Genomic DNA, 27483 nt, shown 5'->3' on the forward strand with positions numbered 1-27483 from the left:
GGACGAACATCTCATAATCATAAAGATGTGTTCACATGTCTACGAATTCCTAAGTTATTTATGACATCGGATTATATGCACTATTAAAGTGCCGAAATATTCATGCAAAATATGCACGAAAAATGGTCGAAATATGCACAATCAAAAGTCACTTAATAGTAAAATTTATTATTTTTTTGAAGACTTTTCCGGTAGTGACATTAATAAAAGCGCCAATTTTTATAATTTCATAAAATCCAGGATTTTTAATTTCTTGAAATAAAGACTTTTTATTTGTTTATTATACGCCAATAATAATTTTCTACCAACATTTTCCGATTGCAATCTTAATACCCATGGAAGTTAAACTACTGAAATATGCACTATCAACGAAAAATTGCCAAAATATGCACTATCGCCTAAAAAGTGACATTATATGCATTTGCATATGCAAGTATGCAAATGCATATAATCTGATGTCTAGTTATTATAAATCTGCAAATATCAATGACACAAAATGATTTTCAACTTTACTGATAGAAAAGTAGTGGAAATAAAATCAAAATTATTAAAAAAAAATTAAACTTTTAGGTACTTAAATTTTAAATAGTGTATTTGTTATTGTTAAGTAAAGTCGACGTCTTTATAATTTGGCTGTAGCGATATCGATTTTTCTCAGCAATGACTAAGGCACGATTCGACCAAACATGAAGTTACACGAGTATAACTATCATGAGAATAATTTTACTCCTTTAGTTTACTCTAGGGTATTATCGTTTGCATTTTACCAAGTTACTCAAAGAGTATGAAATAAAATGTCAATTATAGTTCACAATGACTCCGACCGTGACAGTTGAACCCTGTTGTGCAACTATTCTCAGTTTAATATTTACTCCACCAAAATAGCCCGTGTAAATATTTACTCCCGTGTAATTACCTCATTCTTGGATTAGAAGTTGGAAAAACGCAAAACCAGCTTACTCTTAGATTAGGAGACAGTTATACTCGAGTAAAATTTTACTCCAGTATGGTCGAATCCGCCCTAAAGCTAAGAAATTAAAGTTCATTGTCAGTATTTAATCAATCAATCAAAAGTCACTTAATATTAAAATTTATATTTTTTTTTGTTGACTTTTCCGGTAGTGACATTAATAAAAGCGCCAATTTTTATAATTACATAAAATCCAGGATTTTTAATTTCTTGAAATAAAGACTTTTTAGTTTTTATTTATTTATTATACGCCAATAATAAGTGTCTACCAACATTTTCCGATTGCCATCTTAAGGCCCTGTATTCCCAAAAACGGACGATTTTTAAGATTTAAAAGTGACAATAGACACAAAAATATAGTAATTTAAATTCTGAAAACAATATAATATGTGTTAGTTAAAGATCTAACACAGTGGAATTTATATTCCATTACACAATATCATGAACTTCACTCGATAGAAAAAAATCCCAAACTTACCTCTTTTTTTAACTAATTTTCCATACTATGTCCAAATTATTTGGAAATTTCAGATAATTTTTGAATTGAATTAAAGACAAAGAATCTATCTAGGGCGATTCGTTCTTTTGACTCGATTTAATTGATGTATAAATAAACGACGATCAAAAAACTATAAAATAGCAGGCGCAAAGTGTGTGACTGAAAGCGTACCAGCCGAACCTTTGTGCCTGCTACAGGGACAAGGTAAAAACCAGGGGTACACATTTTTTGGAAAATGCCCGTCTACGGGTGATTTTGAACACCGCGCGCCTTCAATCTAATTGTCAAATAAACTGTTCAATAACAATGATGCGTGATATTGCACAATACAATTATTGATCTTCTAGGGGCCGGCTCACATTAAACTTTGTTATGTATGTTTTTATCATTGGAATGTTCTTGTAGAGCTTGACAACATAGTGCGTGGATTGAACGACATAGCGAGAATTGGTAACCTGGAGGTAGTCCTAAGCTTGGAAGAGGTGTCTCCAACGGGTATAATCAACCATCTCCGTGGCCAGAACCGCCCAAATCAACAACAGCAGCAACAGACACAACAACAGCCGCAGCAGCCACAGCAGCAGCAACAGCAGCAACAGCAGCAACAACAGCAACAGCAGCAGACTCAACAACAGCAACAGCAAAATACTGACCCGATGGCCCATATTCTTGAAGGTGGCAACGTCCAACCGCTATTTGGGTCTCAGAGTGAGTGCAATATTTCGATTTCTTTCGAGCATCTAACCATTATACTGGTTGTGGTTTGTGTGAAAGCAAATTTTGATATGCTGGGCAGTTAGGACTGCGTTCTGATTAGTCGACACTGCAGTCATTGGTGCATTTATATGTAATATAATCTTAAATTAATTTATAATACCCAATTCAAAACTCTAATATATGACAGGATGCAAAATGTTGTTCAAATCAATGATAGTTGCTTGCATTTCATTAAGTAGATAAACCCAACTTTTCCAGTACTAAGCGGGTTGATGATGATAAACTACAGTTTAGAAAACTTTTGATAAAAAAAAAGACGGGTTGCACTCCGGGAGTGCCGGCAGAAGTAAAAAACTTGTTTATTAACGTTGTGCATATATTTTTTTAACCGATTTTTTATGAAAATCGATTTAAAAAAAAAGCGATTTTTAATTAATCGAAACCCTTGCAATCGATTAAAAAATATCGACAATCGAAAAAAAACATCGATTGTTCGATTAATCGATTTCGATGTTACAACACTACTCTCTAACCGTCTTACGGTTTTTCGATCAGCACGAGAATCTGACGCGAGTTTCACAGTTTTTACCCATCCTACAAAAGTGCTCAACGCTGCTAAAGTAGTTTTCAATTTAAAAATCCAAAACGATGCCACGGTGCCTATGTCATCAACAGACTGATAGACACGTCAAACTTATAAGGCTTCAGCTAAACCTACGCGACCAAAGCGACAGCGAATCGGGAGCGTCTATAACGTGGGACGTTCGCGTCGGCACAGCGGGAATAATCTACAGTTCGCAAGGTTCGCACCGTAGTCGCTCAGGTTTGCACACCAGTTTCGCGTTGGAGACGCTTCCGTCCCGCGTTACTGACGAGCAGGTCTGGCCGAAACTTAACACCTCTTTACGTTAATACGAGTTATAATCACCATAGACTTAATATAATTATAGTGTCGTATAGACCACCTGACAACCCGAAAATGCGTGACCATTTTCGATCTGTCAATGTGTGCGTGTGCTAGTGATGTATATTTTACTATCGATAGTATAGTCCGTTCGAGTTATTTTACCTGAGTTTCTATAAGAAATAAATAATATGCAACTTTGACAGATTTGTATTTCAAATTAGGTATCATAAATTTTAATTGGCAAAAAAAGGTGACGATTGAAAAGTAGATACACATTTTCTTTTGGAATGATTTTTCAATCGTCGGATATGTTATGACATGAAGTTCTTATAGGGGTAAATAATAAACACATAACACATTATAAAGTTACTTATTTATTACTAAGGTAAAATCTATCTGGTAAATCAGCTCTTACATTGAAAGTAAACGTTGAAAGTAAACAACACACATAGTATATTATATTTTATTCTTAAATTAAATACATATCATAAAATATCATATTATTTTTTATTACAATTATTTTTAACCGACTTCCAAACAGGAGGAGTCTAGACGTTCGGCTGTGGATATATTTTTTATGTATGTTCAACGATTACTCCGCCGTTTATGAACCGATTTTCAAATTTTTTCTTTTGTTGTACATTGTATTGTTATGATTAGGTATCATGTTCACAAAAGTGGTGGTCTGGTGATGGAAACCATGAGAAATCGAGGTGACTCCTTGATATTCAAATGGGAACATATTATGGTCCCAGAAAACGTTCAAAATCTTTCGATTAATAAATTTAAAAAAGTAGTCAAAGAACGTTTTGTGCCAAACCCTATTATAAGGTCAATGATTTCATAAACGATGGCACATCTTGGGAGTAGAATGCTGAATGACTGCTTGCAAGGCTACTTCTACATGACTTACAATTATTATGTGTCTATCTATGTTTACATTGTATAATTTTTAGTTACAGCATTGTAAATTTTATTTTAAAAGATTATTTTTTTTTCTCAGTTTTTTTTGGTAAAAAGTGGGCCCCGTGCGAGTTTCTTACGCCGGTTCTTCTCGTCGGCTTAGTACCCGAGCCGGTGGTAGGCACCATGTATTCTGAAAATATATTTTATTTTAGATTTGTTCAGAAATAAAGCAATTTTGATTTTGATTTTTTAAAACACCAACTGTAAGTATAGAAAACCTCAGCGACCACATAGCCTCTAGACGCCTAATGCAAGGCGAATACTTTCAGACAATATGTAAGACTTATAGGTCTTACTTTAGATAATGATAGCGAAATCTGTCTTAGTATCGACCACATCCATGACCCATGTACATCTCGTGCGTTTCATACAAAATATTTTTTTTACTGTCAAGAATCAATTTATTCAGAGCTCAAATTACACTGGTCTTAATCCATGACGAAAGCATTTGACATAAGTCATATCCCTTTCTATCAAATACAAATTAGTAATGCTTATCCTTTCTTCCGTTATCGTCACGCGCCACTAGTGATGTGATACCAAATATCTTTCAGAGGTATATTTTTTTTAATCGAAAATCGAAACAAAGCGTGATATGCTCAAGTCATTTTGAGTAGAACTGTTGTTAAACAACTGATTAATGATTATAATTTATAGCGTATAGAGCCATGATTCGGCACGAATGGGCCGGCTTGACCGGAGAAATACCACGTTCTCACAGAAAACCGGCGTGAAACAGCGCTTGCGTATAAACAGTAAATATTTACATGCTGCTGCTGCAGCATTACCTGGATTCTGTAGGAACCGAGCTTCGTATGAACCCAAAGTGGAGGTTTCATGTTTGGGCTCATTTTAACGGTCTCATCGAAAAGGACATTGATAGATGGTAATCATGAGAATATGATTCTGTTGATAGGAATTATTCTGCACTATAACCAACACAAGTTTAAAAAGTATGAAATAAAATTAAATTAAGAAATTTAAAAAAACCCCCGCCGAAACAACTTTAAAAAGTAATGAAATAATATTTACTGCCTTTAAGTTCAAATGATTCCTAACTTGTGTAAAGTAATAATTATTTTAGTCCATAATTGTTGTCAAGGTGTGTCGGGGGACCGCTAATGTAGATGTTTAATTTCACTTAACAAGTTTAAGGATCAATTCACAGCGATCTGAATCGAGATAGGTAATCAGCGACTTGGCGGTTGTAGGTTTTAGTTTACTTGGCGGTCCCCCGACAAACAATTATGGACTAAAATAATTATTACTTTACACAAGTTAGGAATCATTTGAACTTAAAGGCAGTAAATATTATTTCATTACTTTTTAAAGTTGTTTTGGCGGGGTTTTTTTTTTAATTTCTTAATTTAATTTTATGCCAATTTTAGTAAGAGAAATATGGATAAACCATCCATCTACTAGTACTACTACTATCTACCCATCACAAAGCGTTGTTTTTTGTCGGCGTTGCGCAGTAATCCTGAAATATTATCTTGAAAGCGTAAAGAAAGTAACCAAGTAAAGATTTTTAGTCACTAAAACTTCAAGCAGTTTCATTGGCGAACAACAATTTTTAGAAATAAATTTCCATCAATTTTATTGTGACTCAGAAATCATGTGGCGGAATTAGCAGTCAAATAATCTATACTAATAATTAATATAAAGCTGAAGTGTTTGTTTGTTGTTTGAACGCGCTGATCTCAGAAACTACTGGACCGATTAAAATTTTTTCTCAGTATTAATCGCGCGACAATAGGCTTTGGTATGGCCATATTGCTGACAGTTAGCACATTGTGGAATGCTGCGGACGGGTCTTAGAGGTTCGACTTTAATTCGACAGTTAAGAGGATTCCACACCGCCATTTTTTCCATACAAACGTTGTCCCCTGTTTCCTCCCTGGATAATGCTAGTAGAGTTATAATTTTTTTCCTGAATATCTACGGCCACTAATACAATGTCCCTATGTTTTCTTTGTTTTCATAATTTAATTATTAAATAAGATATGAACGTTCAAAAACCCAAAAAAATGGCCAGATTTTCCACTGTGTTCAAACGTCCAGAAAACAGATTTGGATAGATTATTCAAAAAAAGCAAAACATAGGAACACAGCTCAAGCCTTTTTTTAATCTTTAATGAAAAAAGTACTTAAATCGGTTAAGTTTTGGAGAAGGAATCAGGGGACAACGAATAGTTGATTTTCTGGATTTTCTGCAGTTGTCTCTATCGCGTTCTGCGGTATAGGCTTGAGGTAAGGGAGACAGCTATAGATATTACACGTACTTTTTTTTCATTTCTCTAGCCGCTGTGGTATCCTCTTAAGGATATTTCGGATGTCATATATTTCTTTATTGTTGCTTTTTGAGATTAACTCGACAATAAACATGTGCAGTGGTTTATTGGTAACTCTTTGCTTAATATTCCATATATTTACACTGTCGTGTCCAATTTCTTTTAGGGCCGTTCGAATTTCTTCTGTATCGGTTGATGGGTGTAGGTTTTTTAAATATCACTTTGAATGAACGTTCTTGTTTCAGTCGATACGTATAGAATTCAGTAGCTTTAGCTTCTAGTTGTTTGACTACCTCTTTAAAGGTTTCGGGTGTTTTTGTTTGAATTTTAACCCTATCACCATTTAGTACTTTAATTTCATAATTTCCTGGGGCATGTTCTTCAAGTAATGCTTGTAAGGGTTTTAGATTTTCTACTTTGTCCACGAATATTGGAGGTGGTTTTGGATCGTTTACAGTTTTAGTTGTTTTGTTTTCGAAGTTGTTTGTATCGGTTTTCAATTCTAGTGTATCGAATCTATTTGAGGTTTTGACGGGTTGGCTCAACCAGTAAGTGCTGAGTTTTTAATGTTTTTGTGCTTGGTTATGTCTACTTTCTGGACTTTCTCTAGGGCGCTTTCTTCCACATACTTCTTTCCATGAATCTGATGCTTCCTGTGTGAGATCGATATTAATATGGTTTGGACTTAATTGGACGTCTTGATCTTTTGATTTCGACAACAGAGATTCGTCGTTTAATGAGCTGGATCTTGGTCTACTATGAAATAGTCCCTTATGGAATGCTTGTTGTATCAATGGTTTGTCTTGATTTTCTGATGCGTTTTGTTCTTTAGTTTTTGTTTTTGTTAAAGTGTCATTCATTTTGGTTCCCACGAGTCGGGTCGATATAAAAGGTCACTAGAGGGGTGACGCCCATTCCCCCTAGAAGGCTACTCAACGGTGTTTGCCAGGTCCACCGAGGTTGTCCGCTAGAAACTGAACCTTCCGCCAGCCATGCATCCTATTAGCGCGTGACTCACCGTAGGATTAGAGTGAATTTTTATTGAGGCTTTCTACCTCTTGGCCCGGGCGATGAAGCCAAGGCCCTCGGTCTCGCGAAACATGACCACGAGATAACGAGTTGTGTCGGTCATTTACTACCGGCACTAAGAGCCGAGCTGGTTAGGCTGGCTTGGTCAGGTTATTTAACCGCCGCCTGAGACTCGGCGTTGCTCTTGACATAAGAACTTGTTCACAAAACCACGAACGAGACGCGGTACCTCTCAGCAACGAGTCCTCGCAAGCTAGTTTTGTGAACAATCTCCCATGCTGTTACCCGTTTAGCACCACCCGGGGGACACATGTAGGGTGGGCCTAGGAAAGGTGGTAAATCCAACGGACGCGGGTAACTCCATCTCCCAAGCACTAGCGTATATATAAAAAATTTTGATGAAAAATTTTTCTTCAAAATTTGTGTAATATAAGAACAATAGTACCTTTAGTTACGCAAAATATGAAAGTAAAAGAGAGGATTCACAATATTTTATTTGAAATAGAGAACTAAAGAAACATCGTAGCAATTAGGACATGAAGATTAATTACCTGGGCCTCTATCATGAGCTCTTAAATCCATTCACTTTACGTCCTTATACTTACTGTATAAGGACGTAAAGTGAATGGATTTAAGAGCTCATGATAGAGGCCCTGTGAAATGTATATTTTTCAGGATTATTCTTACGATTTACACTGCAGACACTTACAGCACAATTCACTACTTTTAAATATAATAATATTTATTAAAAATAACAAACAAATTGAACAATATATTGGAAATACCGAAAGGGCATAAAAACGACTGACGACTTTTGACGACCTGTCAAATAAAACTGGTTACAATTTTCATTAGACTGCCTCTCTCTTTTCATCTTGTTATAATTCCATAAAAAATTTTCTTCTCTCTCGCACTCTTTGTTGGTCTTTAGCATTATAGGTTTATGATAATCACTTAGTTTTCGGTGACAGTTGACATGTTGCACACGTCATATTAGAATATTGACAGAAACGTTGTCAAACTTCAAACAAAACTTTTTGTGTACTGCGTATGCTGGTGCTGCACTCCAGCGTCAAAACATTGCAGTAATATATCCTATTAATGGGTTACACCTCTATCATGGTTGTATGCTCGATCGTCATTAACTCATTACATTTTAGACACCTAATTAAACTCACCGCTCAGTTTTGTCCACAGTATTTTTAGCGCAGATGCCTTTTGGGGTGCCACCTACGGCGGAAATGCTGCAAAATATAGTATCGTCGGTTGTCAGACAGAGCATCGTCCCTGGCATGGAGGGAGTCTTGCACGCCCAAATCATTAACGGTATACCGAATCAAGCGAGACCGCAGAATGCTGCTCAAGAATCTAATGCGCAGGAGAATAGGACGGAAACCGCTCAGGCAGGCTCGCAGAGACCCGAAAACCAGGGTAGCCAGGGTAGCCAGGGTAGCCAGGGTAGCCAGGGTAACCAGGGCAACCAGGGCAACCAGAGCAACCAGAGCAACCAGAGCAACCAGAGCAGCCAGACCAACCAGGGCAACGCCAGCAACCAAAATGCTGAGCAAAATGAAAACGAAACGCAACGATGTAAGTGTAAAATCTAACATTAAAAAAATGATATTAAACATGTTAGTTAACCGCCGTACTCAGAGACATTTAATTACGATTAACCTTCAATTTAATGAAGAGTTTGACAGGTAATGTATGGGGCTTATGTCAAAATTTTGAATTAATTACATTTAAGTAATTAATGTTCCACTCTGAGTGCGGCAGTATAAAACCCTAAAGGCCTGTTTCACCACTTCCTGATAAGTCTATCCACCGTTAACTTGACAGATCAAGTATGGAGAATCTGTCAAAAAAGTTGTGAATAGCCTATTAGGCACTTTATCAGAAAGTGGTGAAAAGGGCCCTAAGTGACGTCACTCCAGTTTATAAGGTACCACCTTCTTGCGTAAACTTTTTTTTCGAATTTTTAAACAAGTCAATACTTGAATGTTTAAACAAAGCGAAATTTTGTTTAAAAATTCTAAAAAAAAAGGAAAAAAAGTTTCAACACTAACTATAATATTTATTTAGCATTATTTAGGGTAAGACTGCACTAAGCGACACTAAGCTGCAACGGAGCGATGCGACACATCACGGCTAAATATTCTTCGCAAATAGTAATGTTAGGTAGGCCGTAATACGCGGCACAATACGTATGTACATTGTACTATCTATGGAACATGCGCCTCCGTGGTCTAGTGGCTTACGGCCATTCCTAATATTCAATCTATCTCTGGTTTAACATACAAAATCGCAGCTAACATTGAATTGACATAAAATATGTCTCTAATGTCTAATGTGAGCTATTCCTATCTTTAGTAGGGCAAAACCAGAGATAGATCAAATATTGAGAACGGCCGTTAGAGCGTGGTTCTTGACTCGGAGGTCGCGGGTTCGATTCCCACGTTGTAACATGTTATTTCCAAGTTTGGTTACGACAATGCAGGCTGATCACCTAATTCTATGACAAATAAGATGTTCCATGCGTCGGATGGGGTAGAAAGTCAGACCTGCGCCTGATCTCTCGCCAGTCGTGTCGGTCTTCCGATCCACTGGGTTATGACTAATGAGAGTAAAGAAATAGAGAGTGCTCATGATTGTGTACTGCGCACACACTTGAGCACTATAAAATTACTCCTGTGTAACTGGTCTGGTTTCAATGAAATTGGCCACCATCACCGAAACCGGTGTTGGGGTTATTAAGGAACATGAAATGTCGCGTCGCTCCTCTGCAGCGTAGTGTCGCCTAGTCGCTTAGTGCGGTCTCGCCTTTAGGCCTCAGCCTCGAATTTTGCGGGCAGTGTGACAGGAGCGGTGGCGGCAGCATGAGAAGCCGTAGAACGGCGGACGGTACGCTGTTTTGAGGCCAGTTCCATATTAATCTATACATTGGAACGCGCCGCTCCCGTGCCGCCGCCGCCTCCGCCCCGCTGGTTTCAAGACTGTGGCCTTATGGATGAATTTCTCCTATACGAGGGATAATGTTTGGTTATTATAGCTGGCGTGTTCCGTTGCCGTACGACGCCAGGCCGCGCGCTTTGCGAGACGTTCGGCCATCACGTTTACGACAGATTCCTGCCGTGTGACAGCCCGCATGCCCGCCGCTCGCTATCCAGACGCAGGTACTACAAGGGTCATTACTTAAGGCTTTTTGTCACAATTATTACTAGAAACAGTGTAACATTGCAACATCAACTTAGATCTAGCTTAGGTAGTAATAATTAACATTTATTCCTATGGCGCTTTCCCTTGAATTCTTTGACTTTTGGTAATTGCAACTTTGTGCTGTCTCCCGCTTTTTATGGGGAGGGAAAACTGTATACTTCATACTCCTATCTATTTCTGATTAATTTCGTTGCGGGTCCCAAGACATTTAGCATGTCCCTTGGGCTCCCTGAGATCATATCAAAGGGTTGTCGTGGTTGGATACCGCTGTCGATCCTAACGACACATACAGTGGTGGGAATGTGTGGTGGGCCAAGCATGCACCTGGCCGAGCGCCACGCCCGCATGACATGGAAAACATCTATTTATTTTTATTAAAAATTACACTCCAGGTTAAAGCGAACACTTTGGTCAAATCACTTAAAATGGTACCCACTCAATATTATGTTGCCAATAAAGTATAAACTTTTGTTTAAAATACTGTACCCTGAGCTTTCAAAACTTCGTATCATAATTATATCTGTAATATAATTTTCAGAGAAGAACTTCGTGTCGCGCGTTCTACTCAGCAGGATAATAATACAGCAGTAGAGGTACGCACTTATTACAGTATTTAAGAAATATTTTCGTACAGCATTACCTTTTTGTATGGGAGCCCCATTTAAATTTTTATTATTTAAATACAAATAATAAGGATTTGGTAAATATTTCTAGTGCCTACCTGTTGTCATTATTGATACCGAGCAAAAAATGTTTGAAAAATCACGTTTGTTGTATGGGAGCCCCCCTTAAATATTTAATTTCTATGTTGTTATGGTGGCAACAAATACACAATCTGTGAAAATTCCAGAAGTCTAGCTATAGCGGTTCTTGAGGTACTGCCTGGTGACAGACAGACGGCCAGACATACGTGCGGTCCGGGCACATTTATTCGCACCGTACGCGCCGCATTTCGTGACGTCATTTTATACAACGAATTCTGGGTAGCGACGCGTGCGGCGCGTACGGCGCGTGCGATGCGGGGACAAATGTGCTTATCACCTTTAGACCTCATTCACACGAGTTACAGGTACCAGACAACGGAAATATATTTAATACTTTTATACTATACATATATTTAAGATTTTTATTATATCATACACATTTAATACACATCCAGACCCGGGAACATTGAAAACTTTTTGTTCCGTCGGCGGGATTCGAACCCGCGACCCCCGGCTTGAGCTACCACCCCTCTCACAGATTACTAAAATATAGGTACTTACTACTTATAGGTTATAAGTTTTTTAAGCTTTTTAAGCTCGCGTGCGAATGAATGTTTTTACTTACTTGTTTATATTTCAGAACAAAACGAACACTCTCTTCGAGCAACTAGACAGGTCGGCGGCCGGGCCGGAATATTTGGTTATTGCTGGCATCATATTGATGGTATGTATACAGTAAACAAAGAACAACGAACCTTATTGACATACCTAAACTTACAACTACCATCGAGGAAGTTGATTCCTATGCAATTGACAGACCAACGTTATTTGGTCGAATATGTCAATTCAATGTTAATTGTGATCTGTCAGCTGGGTTTGACGTAACCCAAGCAAACTACTTAGGTCCCCGATTTGCATAGGAATCAACTTCTCTGATAGTACATATAAAATATCGTATTTTGGTGTACACTTATGAAAAATACGCCAATCGATAGAGAAGATGTTTACAAACAATAAAATATACTCTTTGATAGAATGTCATACCTAAATGATATACTTTGTGAGTTATTTCAGTTTGGAAATGTAAAATAAATATCATTTTAGATATATACAACCTGAAATATTTCAAAAAATAAATCATTTACATATATGTAAAAGTATATCATATCATATTATGTGCCTCGACTAAACTATCGGCCGACTAAAAGTCTGAAGTCTGCGGGGACTCCTAAGGTAGCATTCCGTCAATTTCAATCGTCTGTTAAATTTTCTGCCAACATTCTCTCATCATATTATGGTCTAGCGACCGAAGCAGCCGCTGCTTTGTAGTGGAATAGTAGACCAATAAGGAACTTCGTTCCAAAACGAAACATACGTATAGCATAGTTCATAAAGTGGCATTTTATTTGAATTTTTGTCGGTCGCGCTCGCGTTTTGTGAAGAGCTGCCGTTACCTGGCTTAGCTTATTAGAATATTAATACACTTATTATAATTACACTTAATAGAATATACTCGTATCAACAATTAATAGAATAGAAATACTTACTAGCTAAAAGCCGAGCGAACTTTGTGAGGGCTCGCATCGGCTTTCTGCGTGGTAATAATCTTTAAGGCAGTTTTTTTAAATATTTTAATAGTAACCTTGACTGACCGATGATAACACAATATCTACACATAAATAAAAATTACTATGTTAAAACACAAATCAACAGGCGTGATAGTTTTTCCGTAAAGTGTACCACAAAAGTGCTCAGGTTGTGGGATATACTAGGGCGAGCCAAGTAACATCTCTAGACTTTGTCCCAACAGGATGAGATGTCGCGCGTGCCGGTCTCGCGTCGGCTGTCGTCGCGCGGTCTGCAGTCGTTGCAGCAGCGCTACGAGACGTACGTCACCGACCTCATGCGCCGGCAATACGAGCCCGGCTCGGAGCCAGAACTCACGGATTTGATTTTCGACAATCATTCTGAGTTCATAAACCGCTTGGTAAGTTTGTTTTTGTTGTGAGCTTCTCACCCGTATTTGTAGGCACGTATACACCCTAAAGTGTTATCACTTTGTTTTGTTACACCCTGTACAAGGGACTACATACTACTACTGCTCCCAAAGTGATAATGCGCATAGAAATTTTCGTAATTTTTCGGCAATGGTCGTATTCCCAAGCGTCTGATGACGTCGCTGCAAAGCGCTGTTTTTAAACTAACTTAAAGAAAAACACCGGCGCCAGACGTTGCTTGCACGTTACCATGGTAACATCACTGGCCACGTTGCGATGGCTTCCCGATGAGAGAGCGACAGCGGATAGCCACCGGCTATATAATATTTACTTATATTTCCTTTGCACAAGGTGCAAAATGCAAGTGCATTGTTTGGGGCTCTTACGTTTCATAGATTCGGGTGTTTTCGTGATTACGACAATTAGCGAATATTTGCATGCGCATTATTAATTTGGGAGTACTGTACATACTTTCCCTAAATAAAAGACACATAGTACTATCGAGGAAGTTGATTCCTATGCAATTGACAGACCAACGTTATTTGGTCGAATATGTCAATTCAATGTTAATTGTGATCTGTCAGCTGGGTTTGACGTAACGCAACCAAACTACTTAGGTCCCCGATTTGCATAGGAATCAACTTCTCTGATAGTACATACCCTAATGCATTATCCTTTAGTTTTGTTACACCATTTGTGACACATGCACACCCTAATGTATTATCATCTTGTTTTATTACACTCTTTATAAGTGACACATACATACCCTAACTACCCCCTTTGTTTATTACACTTCTTCGTTGCAGCTCTCTCTGATACCACTTCGGCCGGACTTGGACGTGCTGCTCTCACTGAAAGCGGCCTTCTGTCAGTGCCTCGACGGTTTGACTGTGGTTCTCAACAACCCAAACAACGACCTATTCCTGAGATGTTTCCGTGTCTTCGCCGGCCATATATTCGCCGAGCTGTGCGGGGTAATATCCGCCTGTAGCCCGGACGGCGTTGAGGCAGTCAGGGTGCTCCATGATGCTTTCCTGGTAAGTGAAAAAGTGGCTTAGTGTTTACACACAAATAAATGCGTAAGTGTGTGTGTCTGTCTCCTTTTTCTCTTCGTATATACCTTCCCTGGACTTCTACGAATATTTCAAAATTAAATTAGCCAAATCGGTTAAACCGTTCTCGAGATATACACATTTATCGATAAATCTTTATATTATTAGTAGCTGACCCGGCAAACATTGTTTAGCCATATAAATTATTTCTAGTATCAATATACAACAGGCCTAACGTATGTAAGTACATACAAAATTTCATCAAAATCGGTTGACACGAGAATTTTTTATTAGATAGATAAAGACAGTCTAACGTTTTGTCATAATATTTTCCTCACTTTCAGGATCACATTTTGTCCAACGTGGAAGAGCCTCTTCGTACAACACTCACAGAGCTGGCAATGGAGAATCTAAACTCCGCTATCGAGAAAATAGAGAACAACCGCACGGATACCAACCACTTCATATGCAATATAGTTGGCGCCTCCACTTCCGTCGATGGAGCTTCTACTTCTGTAAGTATACAATACATAGTATACAATAACTATTATAATATGATTCCTAGGCAGATGGTGGACCTAAGTAATTTGGTCGCGTTACGTCAAACCCAGCCGACCGATTAGAACCGATAACATTGAATTGAAATAAGCCGACCACATGACGTAGGTCCGTTAACTGCCCTAGGAATCAATTTCCACGATGGTACATAGTCACAAAAACTATAACCCGAACACAAAACGAACATTGAATCTAATCTGTGAATGCTGTAATCTCTGGTCTGTCTGTTACCTCTTCACGCTTCAACTGATGTGCGCTGAACCGATTTTGATGAGATTTGGAGAAACTTTCAGTCCCAATCAAGGATAGAGGACAAACCCGAAGAAATGTGCGACTCCTATGCGATGAACAATTAATATCTACGCAACGGAGTTGCGGGCATCAACTAATAAAGGTCAATTCAGAGCATAGATGCGTTTCCAAATTTGTACTGAATAATTGCGTGACACATCTTGCAAATCTTTCAAATCCATACAAATTTACGCGTCTCGTTGCGGTCTGAATTGGCCCTAATTTCTTAAAGTAAAAGATCAATGCATTGATAACTACTGTATACTCTATTATAGCAGGCTACTTCTAACGAGAACAGTTCACTGAGCTTCTCCGATCTACTGGAGGCAAGCGAGTTCATAGAAAACGCGAGTAACGCGACTGACGCGATTGAATCACTGATCGACGCCTCCGTGACTATGCCGACGGCGGCTACGTCGGCGCCGGCTACGTCGACAATGGATACGTCGGCTTCAACGCCGGCTACGACGACGGCTACGTCGACGGCTACGTCGACTGCTACGTCCACGGCTACATCGACTGCTACGTCGACAGCTGCGTCGACGGCTACGTCAACGGCTACGTTGACGGCTACGTCGACATCTACGTCGACAGCTACGTCGACGGCTACGTCGGTGGAAGCGATGGATACGACGCCAGCGGCTACGTCGTCACAAAACGGGTTGGATCATTCGACAGAGACGAGAGAGCGGCGAACCAACGCTCCGCCAAGGAGCCCTTATAATAGGTATGTTTTTGTGCCTATTTAGGGTGAGGCCAAACGAGCGTAATTTGTGAGTTCTGAGTCGCAGAATTTCGGCTGGCAGAAATTCTGCATTCAGTTTCATACAAAAGTCCTGTTTGATTCACACGAGCGTAATTTTGTGAGTCATGATTTCTATGAAAATATATTTTTACGCGACCGAAATTCTGCGACTCACAACTTACAAATTACGTTCGTTTGGCTTCGCACTTAAATATCGATTTATACTAGGTGTAACAGAACTTAGTGATAAAATTTACAGTCTGTCTAAAAAGAGCAAACGCTGAAATAAATTTTCCAAACATAATCACGATCAAATGGTAGTTTTTGCACCTTGTATTTTCACAGATAATGTTTGTACACTTTAACGGCCGTTCCCAATATTTGCTCTATCTCTGGTTTTGCCCTACTAGAGATAGGAATAGCTCACATTAGACATTAGACATATATTTTATGTCAATTCAATGTTAGTTGCGATGTCAAACCAGGGGCCTTACTCCCGAAACTGATATCGATTTCGATTTTTGATTTCAACGGATATTGACACTTTAGACTTGCTTTAGACATCTAAAATAGCGCACGATGGTGCTGCGGATCGATTTGAAACTAATCAACCTCAATGGATTTTGCTATTCCTGACAGCTATGCTAGCGCACGATCGGGCTGTGGCTCATTTTGGAACTAATCAGCATCGAAACATTCGCCAAATCGAAATCTTAGGTGCTCGCGACAAACAAAATTGTCTGAGAATCGACTTTCAGATCGTGTACAAACGTCAAATTTCACGGTAGCAACAGAGGCATCGACATCTATTGAGATCGATTGTTGCAGAGTTAAATATTGTAAACGTTTTAAGGGTCACTGTGGTATCGATTGGTATGGTGTCGTTTCATTTTTTGTTCATAATAAATATTAATTCATTATTATTTTAACATAATAATATAGCTCGCCTGCAAGCTTTTTTCTTTTGATTGATGGCAACTCCAATGGAGCTCTACAGCTATACGGTCCCATTTAAGTTTGGTATCGTGCTTAGCTTGGCTCGCCCGCATGTACCCTTTTGCGATTCCTGGATTTTCTTCCAGGAATCTCAACAACATTTATATTTTATAGGTTTTTTTATGAAAGAAGGGGACAAACGAGCAAACGGGTCACCTGATGGAAAGCAACTTCCGTCGCCCATGGACACTCGCAGCATCAGAAGAGCTGCAGGTGCGTTGCCGGCCTTTTAAGAGGGAATAGGGTAATAGGGGAGGGTAGGGATGGGAAGGGAAGGGAATAGGGGAGGATCGGGAAGGGAATTGGGCCTCCGGTAAACTCAGTCACTCGGCGAAACACAGCGCAAGCGCTGTTTCACGCCGGTTTTTTTAAGCAGGTAGGCAACAAACATAAAAATTTACTCAAATTATGTAAAAGTGACATAATTCCCAAAAATAATATCTAAAATGCTATTTAAAATACCACAATGGATCAGAGAAAATCGCGGATGAAGAAAACTGCTTTTGAATAATTAATATAATAAATAGTAATCTCAATTTTTCATGTAAACAAAGGCTGTGGTAGTACGTAAGTGTCCTAAAACGTAGAAATTTTTAAGAACTACTTGACTCCGCGAACTTCGTTTCATGGGCCTGCAAAACAGTCAGTCCTTCGTCAGTACTTTCTGTATTCCCCACACATTTAGGCACTATCATCTCTCCAGCATATTTGTAAGATCTAGATGAGATCGATAGCCGGTCGTTTGACTTGCAAATATAATATTTTCCATTACACATTCGTGGTAGTCGCCGCCGTTGTCACGTCGGCGCGGGCGCCTTATTTTGAGCTTTAATCAAACTGTCCTTACTTCTAAAATATTTGGCCCATGGTAATAATTTAAAGGACAATTCTATTAATGAAAGTAATGGTTATTATTCGTTAACCATAAAAGATAGACATAAGCTGCCCTGGGCTTTTTTGTCGATAATGATGAGTACTTTAAACATGTACAACATTATTTTGATGTATCATCAGTATTTTTCGTAGCGGAGGCGAAATAATGAAATTTTTGGCAAATTTTTACCACTTTGGGTTATATTTTTGCTATTTTCGGTAGGATCCCTAATATTTTTCAGAATAATACATAGCCTGTGTTCTTTGCAAATGATGTAGCTTTCCAAAAGTAAAAGAATTTTTAAAATTAGTTCAGTAGTTATTGAGCCCATTCAATACAAACAAACATACGAATAAAACAAACTTTTTCTCTTTATAATTAATATATTTTTTTAATTTTGTTTAGTTAATTTAAGATATGCTATCAAAAAGTCAACAAAATATTGTTGGTAATACTTTTTAATTTCAATGTTTTAAGTAAGTTTTCATTTCGGATGAAAATTTGATTTTCCGAACTATTTAAATCATGAGAAATGTTTTGTATTTTCATACGTACATTGTTTTTACGTTTTATTTGACAGAAGTCCATAAAAATATATTGAGGTCAATGTCAAAGTAGCAGCGCTGATAGATAAACTTTTTTTCAACTTTTGTATGGCAAAATGCCTGACGCTGGGGCGCTTGATCAAAAATTTGGATCTTTTTGCTACTTTCACAATTAATTCTATAAAATAAAGGACACATTCACATTACACACTCTAAAGTATTATCACTTAGTTTTATAACACCTTTTACATACAAGGACGGCTGGTCCTTACTCTTTGATATTGGAAAAGTCACAAAAACAAATGACCTTGACACACGTTTTTACTATACGTATTACAAGCGCATGCAACTGCTATGGCATAATGCCATCCTTACTATAGTTTGTGCGTTTTAAGATGATATGCGTGACACATTATAATTGACAATAGTAGGGAAGTTACCTAACAAAAATTAATCGATAATTTAAAAAATATCGAATCACTTCGTAAAGGAATTGCAATCGAAATTATCGATTTTGTACTGACATTTCAGTGGTGCCGGCGATTTAAGATGGCCGCCCCTTTTATCGATTTGATTTCGATTCAACAGTGTCAATCTCTATTGACATAGGTTCACACTACAACACACACACGAGAGAAATGACAGATTTTTGAGTGACAAGCCTATACATACGAATTATCATTGAGGTACTATAGACTGGAGAGAGCCTTATATCGGTGTATAAGCGGCAAAAGCGTGTAAGGTGTTGTCCTACTTACTAGGACATATTAACAAAGAAGTCGGTCTGCATATTTCATGAAATATGCAGACCGACTTCTTTTTTATTACATGTAATAAAAGTGTTAATAAAGGTTTTTAGTGAACAGTTAATGCTAGATATTGTTGTGTTTTGTGGTTCCGCTAAATAATAAACCATAAGAATGGCCAAAGAATGCCTCATACACGTGGATTTAACATTAAATACGTAAGTTTTGAACAACGTTTTTTGGGCTTTTCAATCGGTATTTTTGTAAACTAAAAAGATAATTTATAAGTTTAATAATTACTTATTCGTGCTATGTAAGGCATTAGTGCTAAAAATGTCACATCAATTAATAATTTGGCTATAAAAATTGCATAGCTTTTTACGTGTGTTTACGAATTCTCATCACTTGAACTATAGTTAATCGATATCATTAACTAATTTACTTTCTTTCCTGTATCATAATGTGCTTCGAAATAATCGACAAATAGAAATATTCAAGAAAATAAACGCACACTACTTGTATGAAAATAAGCACAAAATGGCCACACGATGACGGGCTAAGACTACATCTGTACTATAATACTTTATCTATGCGAATTATACTCTTTTATTTATGGTTGAAGTCTGTTGACAAGTTGACAAATTGAAAATGGATTATAGTTTTTTTTATTGAATCTAAGATACTATTAGACAATGCTTACACGGCCAGTCTTGAGATCAGCTAAGTCCCTGAGACAAGAGTTGAAAAAAAATGATAAAGTCAATATTTTTTACAAAATGCCGTTGAAACTAAGGTCCAATTTCGACCACTGGGCGATCTCTAGTATTAGTAAGTTAGCAGTTAGCAACTTTTCATTGTTATTCATTTACAATTATTATAGGAAACATTTGTTTTTGTAGATGGAATATAATTTATTACATTTTGTTTTTTTTTGTTTTCTTGTAAAAAAAATCCGTAGCAAGGAATATGAGAACTGTCACCCATATCATCTTAAAACGCACAAACTATAATATTAAAAATTCTAATGTTTCTGTTATATCTTCGCGCTTAAATCGCTGAACAGACTTTGAAAAAATTTAGTATGCAGATACAGTGCCGGAAAGGAACAAAGGATAGTTTTTGTTACAAAAATGTACAGTCCCCGCGCGATAAACTTTGATGATCTGTACTTAAAGCGGTGAATTGATTTTGTTGATATTTGGTTACTTTGAATCCCAGGAAAGAATATTATTGTTTTTGTTGCGATAATAATTATGTACGGTTCCCGCGCCATAAGTTAATTTCCGCGCAATGGAGGACATTAACTAGTAATGCAGTATAGCATTTGTATTCTTTCAGGGCTAATCGCCGGCCGCGGTCGCCATCATCTTCTGACGACACAGAGGTGATAAGGATAATTGTAAGTGATTAATATCCAAAACTCTATCAAGAGGGCTTAGCCAACTCGTTTTATATATCGCGTTTTATAGGATCGCCGATCATAATGTATGGAATTGACATGACATGAGTCGAATGTCGACTTCATATTATCAAACGATTAATTCTGGCGTTTTAGTCGGCGATTCTATAGCGAAGCTATACCATAATATTGACTACGTAGTACGAAGCTATAAATACGTATTTGTCCCAGTCCTTACTCAATAAATAGCAGAATATCGAATCTCACTTCGACTGACATCGAAAAACAGAATACTTAACTTTATTCTATTGACAACAAATATGCAGGTATTAAAACTAAGTGTTAATACTTTAGAGTTTAGGGTGTGTATGTGTGCCTAATCTAGAGTTCGCTGTAAATGTGTCAGCGCTTAAAAAGCATTTTTTGTGATTGGTTTCAAGCGCCACAGCCTCCAGTTTGCCCATACAAAAGCTTAAAAAATTTGCTCTTTCAGCGCTGCTACTTATACAGTGGACTCTATATAGGAGACTCATACACACCTTAAACTATTGTCACTTTTTTGTTACATCCTGTATAATCTTAAGTATGCAAAATACCCGTTTAGGGCGTTCGCTGCGTTGAGCGTGTGCCCGGCGTGGCTGCCCGTGTGCGCTCGCCATAGTAATCGTGCGACGGCTGACCCGCTCAACGCAGCGCTGCTCTATGGGATGACATGAAACAAGCACGCCTCGCGGGTGGCCGCCCCGGGCGCACGCTTAACGCAGCGAACGCCCTTAAAATTTTTCTGCTTCATTATCTTACCGCGTGAATGTTTTCAGGTGCCACCGGAAGACATAAGATCACATTGGGGCGAGGAATGGGTTCCAACTTTCACCCGCGACATACGCCGCCAGATCCCGCCCCCAGAGGAACCGTACAGCAACGCCTACTTGTCAGGCATGCCGCCCAACAAGCGCCGATGCATCCGACAAAACAGACCCGTACCTAACTTCGGAATGTTCTTACACGGTAATGAAGATAGCAGTGAATGCTTTAAGGGCCCTAGCCCACGCCGACTCTTTGTAGCGATGCAGTAACGATGCTATCTCGCTTTAGCATCGATACAATTGTGAAGCGGTCGCTAGCCGCTTACGTTTTCTCTCCGCTGTCGCCCGCCACGGTCGCACGTTTGCATCGCAACAGTCGCGCGTCGCAAATGCAACTAACACATATTAGTAACGATCCAATTGCCCGTTCGCTAAATACGCGATTGCATCGCTACAAAAAGTCGCCGTCTGCTAGGGCCCTCAGATATTTACCTTCTAATAATTAAAACAACAATCCCGCTGTATTTTACGCCGCTGCATCTGAACAGATCCGTGCCTAACTACGGAGTGTTCTTACACGGCAATGAAGATAGCAGCGAAAGCTTAGCTTGAAGACACTTACCACCTATAATTAATAAATCTGTAGAGCTATCAAGCGCTTTACCTCGATTTAAGACGTCGGAGTACAAAAAGCTTTACTAATAAAAATATCCACACTATATAAGTAATACTATGTTTTGTCGTCTGATACGTAAAAGATAAAACATTGTATTACGTACTTATTAATCGTTACTTTGGTTTAAAATAAACTTTGCGATGATTTTCTGAAATATTTACATGGTTGATGCTTTCCATTATATTATTTGGTCAAACAAACATTTTGTAGATATTTCCATTACCTCACCGGCCGGATAATTAGGTTAGCACTGTTTTAAATTTTATCTATAATGCGACTTTTTCTTATACCACATGTTTAGAGTTGTCATATTTTATCACTATACTTACTAGTGTTATCTAGTAAAAATAATCACATTTACCCCTGTCATACTGTTTGCGTCGCGTCGTTCGTTTACTGAGAATGTTCCTAGTAATAAAACTATCAACTTGCACCAAGAAACAAGTTACATTATGCATAATTCCTATTTTGTTGTAAGAAAACTTTTAGCGCATTTACAAAAGCTAAGTAATAAGTAAAAATGAAATTATACAATACATACGAATAAGAATAATACATACGAAATAAGATACAGAAATGTTCACACATGCCTAAGGGTCAATTAAGACGGCAACGCGACGCGTAGATGTATTTCTAAATTTGTATAGATTTGACAGATTCGCAAGACATCTCAAGCAATTTTTGGATTCTGTCAATTCAGTACAAATTCAGAAATGCATCTTCGCGTCATGTTGTGGTCTGATTTAACCCTAAGTTATACTCTAAGTGCGTGCATGAATTGCAGATGGAATCTGCTGTGGAATGTACAAAATTATCGTGATTGGAGATTAATTCAATAGAAATGAGCAGAGACGAATCGTCAATCGACAAATCTGCTTCTATATTATGTTTTTACTTAGCTAATCAAAAATGGATATTATTACAGGTCTTTCTCATGCTAAACGACGTTCGACGTAAGTCAGTTTCATAATTAGGTATTGTTCTATTGTTGCGTATTTATACGTTCATTATGTCGTGTACGCAACAAAGCGTACACATCTAACGTACATTTTTATTGAGCACTCAATACTTTACGCGCATTTTGCTGCTTACGCAAAGCGTTTACGTACTTTTTGTTGTGTACGCAAAACATTGGAACAACGCTTTGAATGTTGTGCATTATAATTGTCGCTACACGCACGTTTTTATTTTGCGTATGACTGAATTGACGCGAGAATGATGAGTCATTTTGTATGAAAACAAATTCCGCCAAAATGCTGTTACGCTTACTTTGTTCGATTATTCGATATGGCTTATAGTGTATAGCACGTCACTATTTTCGTTTCGTGAGATTTGTTTTAACAAGGATAAATCACTGATGTGTTTCGAACAAAAATATGGTTCACATTACACCTTTATCAGATAAACAGCAACTTCAATCATATAATATGCTTTAGAAAGAGAAATAAAGAAGGAAAGCACTATGCTTATAAATGACTTGGCAGTTAGCATTATGAACGGTTAGTACGTGATAGGAGAGGATATTATGTGCACACATATCTATACTAATATTATAAATCCGAAAGTATCTCTGTCTGTCTGTCTCGCTTTCACGCCAAAACTGCCGAACCGATTATAATGAAATTTTGTATACAGATAGTCTAAACTCTAAAGCCTGAGAAAGGACATAGGCTACTTTTTTACTGAAAAAAAGGGTTGTAAGGGGGTGAAAATGCGTAAATTTGTTCAAATTACGTTAGTTCCAAACATTCATAATAGATAGCGCCGTGCGTCCCCTACATCGCGCTGACGCTTGCTCAAAAGTCTTTTTATAAAAGGTAGAATTCATTCATACTCATCTTACATTTAAGTTTAGATTTTTTTCGATTGTTATTTCTTTTCTAACTTTATTAAATAACTTAGTACTTTATCTATGCAGTGACGTAAACATATCAATAATAAATAGTTTATGGGTAAAGTTGTGTAATTGGGGGGCTAAATAAGCTTTAAAATTTGGCATAAAATATTATAAAGTTTAATTTAAATAAAAAAATGAAATATGTGCACACTGCACAGCTGCTTTCGATTTAAGGGGTACCAGGGTTTTTTTTATAAAAGCTTTTGACACCAATTTTGTTGACATCGCGCATTTTTGTCGACATGTTGAAATGTGATAAAATTGACAAATTACATAATATTGTGTTTGTAATTTTGTATTAGGTTTTATTAAAAAATATTAGTCGAATATTTTTCTCCTTTGAACAAATAACACAACCGAATATAGAAACTTTTTGGAGTCCATTTACCGACTTTTAATATATAAGTAAACTATAGTTTGTGCGTTTTATGATGATACTAGATGACGCCCGCAACTCCGTTGCGCCAAAACTCGTTTATCGCGCGGGAACCTTACATTTTTCCGGGACAAAAAGTATCCTATGTCCTTTCCCGGGACTCAAGATATCTGCTTGCCAAATTTCAGCAAAATCGGTTCAGTAGTTTGGGCGTGAAGAGGTAACAGACAGACAGACAGACAGACACACTTTCGCATTTATAATATTAGTATGGATGCGTGACACATTGTAATTGACAATAGTAGGGAAGTTACCTAACAAAAATTAATCGATAATTTAAAAATATCGAATCACTTCGTAAAGGATCGAATTCTCGATTTCGTACTGACATTTCAGTGGTGCCGGCGATTTAAGATGGCCGCCCTTTTTTATCGATTTGATTTCGATTCAACAGAGTCAATCTCTATTGAGATAAGTTCCGTTTCATGCATCTGATATTTTTCAAATATTTTCGTAACAATAATTTTATACTTACTCCTATTTCACAAATTTTATATTAATAAGTTATTTATTTAGCAACTTTTCATTTTTATTCATTTACAATTAAATGAAACATTTGTTTTTGTAGATGGAATAAAATTTGTTACATTTTGATTTTTTTTGTTTTCTTGGAAAAAAAAACCCGTAGCAAAGAATATGAAAACTGTCACCCATATCATCTTAAAACGCACAGACTATAGCTGACCCGGCAAACGTGTTTGCCATATAAAAAGCCATGCAATATAAAAAGTAGATAAAAACCTCTTCTCAGGCCTAGTGAATGTACAATGTACATACAAATTACATTTCATTAAAATCAGTTGAGCCGTTTTGGAGGAGCACAAACACTGTGACACGAGAATTAGATGTGTTTGTTGTTTTTTTTGGTGTATATAATATTTTTATGTTATAATGTTTCGTGTCGTTGCAGACACGCTTCGCGAAGCCGGCGCTCCGCCGACCGCGCCGACGCCGCCCCGCCTCCTGCGTCACACGGTGAGGGAGCACGTGCGAGCGCTGACGGAGGCGCGGGCGAGGGGGGACGATTATGACCCGCGCAGGTACACAGCCGCTGCGAGGTTTGTGAACAAGCAAAGGTGAGTGACAAAACGCTTTTAAACATTTGTATGTTATCCCCATAAAGTTAATATACCTAGCGGAATAAAGAAACAAAGAGATGAGCAAGCGAGATATCACTATCAGTAATACTGCGTGGTAGAAAGAGATGCGTGATTTGAAGTGGCAGAACCCTTTTTTCATCTGTTTTGACATCCAGTCTGCACTTATAGGCACGTTGTATAGTTTTGTTACACCGTGTATAATCCAAAGAACAAGATTGCATTCATAACTCAACTGAATTTTGTACCGTCGTGTTAAAGACGGATATGGATGACTACAATACTAAATAAAGGCTGAGAGCAGAATCTTTATATGTTCATCCGCCGCATTGATCATCTTTATTGTCCGATAATCAGGTGATCAGCCTGCATTGTTTAAACAAACTTGGAAATAACATGTCTCCAACGCGGCAAACGAATTCACATCCTCTAAGTTACCCAAGATCTTCAAACAAAGTATATTATACTAGCTGTCCCGGCAAACGTTGTTTTGCCATAAAATTTCGCCCATATTATTTTATTGAACTACTAAATTAGTACGGCAACATGGCAACGTCCATCGCTGTCCCGTCGCACAAACAATGGTCGCCGCCAGTCTCGAGTTGTAATAATTTACTATTACTTATGCAACAAATGCACTTATCAATATAAAAAGTAGTCAGTAGCCGATTCTTAGACCTATTGAATATGCATAATATAAAATTTGGTAAAAATCAGTAAAGCTGTTCTCTGAGGAGTACGGTAACTAACATTGTGACATGAGTATTTTATAAATAAGATACATAGTTTATGTAATAAGTTGTATTATAAATTATTATTTAAAGTGTTTTTCTTTTCAGAGATCAGGATTGGGTCCCGCCGAAAACTAAATACCCCGAGTAAAGAAATTTATATGGCTTCGGAACAAAACGTAAAGGACAGTTTATAAATTATACATTGTGGTACCTCTTCAAACCTTGCTATGTAAATGGCAAAAAAATATACAAAATTACAAAAAAAAGAGTAGTAGATTTCCTGTAAGTACCCTGGACCTTTAAATGTGCAATGTATATTTTATGAACGGTCTTTTATAATAAATGTAATAGATTCTTTGTAATTATTTAAATCTGTCAGTGATCATTTTATTTTTTACACGTGGAACAAAATTTCTGTTACTTTGACTATTGTTGATAACAAAATAATATACAGGGAAGAAATAAGACTGTATCGTGAACTATCAAACATGGTCAAATTGATAATAGTAATTTGTGACTTGTGGTTAAACTACAAATGGTCATTGTCAGTTTATATACGTGTTAGCGTCATGTCATATAAAGACGACGCGACTTTGGCAATTTTAAGATTAAAGTAAATATTAATTATAATGATTTAAGTGAATATTTGAATTTATTATTTCACTTCATTAAATGAATCACTATCTTAAAAATGCTGCGTCGCGTATCGTCTTGGTGTGTACTGACATTAGACTCAATGTTATCAATGTTAAATAAATGTCATTCATAATTATTGTTGTGTAGACCTTGGTGTAATATATACATGTGGTTTTAATAGTTTTAAGACCTATAATTAAATCCCCCTTACTAATAAAATTAGTTACACAATTAATTGAAGACATGAGTGGATGAAGCAGGTAACAGTTTGAAAACTGCCTTTTTTAAAAAAAAATAATAATTGTGGATTCTATGTAAATCTAGATGTATTATTAGATATAAGATATATTATATAGCTAGATCAGAGGTTCTTAACCTTTTAGACATTTTACCAAACGTTTGTCTTGCCGGGGACCACCCAGTTGGTTTACCTAAATTGGTTGGTTCATGGTTGTTTCGTAAAGAAAACAAGCATAACTTTATAATTGCACTCATTTATTTTTTATTTGGCAAAAATTTTAAAGATACATTTAATAAACGTTTCGCGTTTGGACCCGAGCCGCGCCGCGCGCGCGGTTTACATGGTTTTGACTCGACTCATTACGTCACGTCACATTAGAATTTAGGACGGCTTCGCGGACCACTTGGAATGTCTCCAGGGACCACCAGTGGTCCGCGGGCCACCGGTTAAAAACCACT

The 27483-nt window shown here is 37.5% G+C and overlaps 1 protein-coding gene across 7 annotated transcripts in view; it reads left to right on the forward strand.

Moving 5' to 3' along the window:
- LOC121738605 (large proline-rich protein BAG6-like) overlaps positions 1-27116 on the forward strand; it is a 50794-nt gene extending 23678 nt beyond the window's left edge. For 2 of the 7 annotated variants that reach the window (XM_042130770.1, XM_042130774.1), the window contains 13 exons: positions 1875-2177; positions 8565-8969; positions 10429-10552; positions 11134-11188; positions 11928-12023; positions 13110-13286; positions 14103-14333; positions 14693-14863; positions 15473-15924; positions 20442-20502; positions 21321-21510; positions 25228-25393; positions 26254-27116. In XM_042130770.1, the coding sequence (XP_041986704.1) occupies positions 1875-2177; positions 8565-8969; positions 10429-10552; positions 11134-11188; positions 11928-12023; positions 13110-13286; positions 14103-14333; positions 14693-14863; positions 15473-15924; positions 20442-20502; positions 21321-21510; positions 25228-25393; positions 26254-26296 (2474 nt within the window). In that variant the 3' untranslated portion in view covers positions 26297-27116. Of the gene's footprint in view, positions 1-1874; positions 2178-8564; positions 8970-10428; positions 10553-11133; positions 11189-11927; positions 12024-13109; positions 13287-14102; positions 14334-14692; positions 14864-15472; positions 15925-20441; positions 20503-21320; positions 21511-22909; positions 22938-25227; positions 25394-26253 lie in introns of all 7 variants that reach the window. The other 5 variants (XM_042130776.1, XM_042130775.1, XM_042130771.1 and 2 more) reach the window with 5 other exon arrangements.
- The last annotated feature ends 367 nt before the right edge of the window (positions 27117-27483 follow it).

Source organism: Aricia agestis, chromosome Z (genome assembly GCF_905147365.1).
Source record: "Aricia agestis chromosome Z, ilAriAges1.1, whole genome shotgun sequence".
NCBI classification, from domain to species: domain Eukaryota; kingdom Metazoa; phylum Arthropoda; class Insecta; order Lepidoptera; family Lycaenidae; genus Aricia; species Aricia agestis.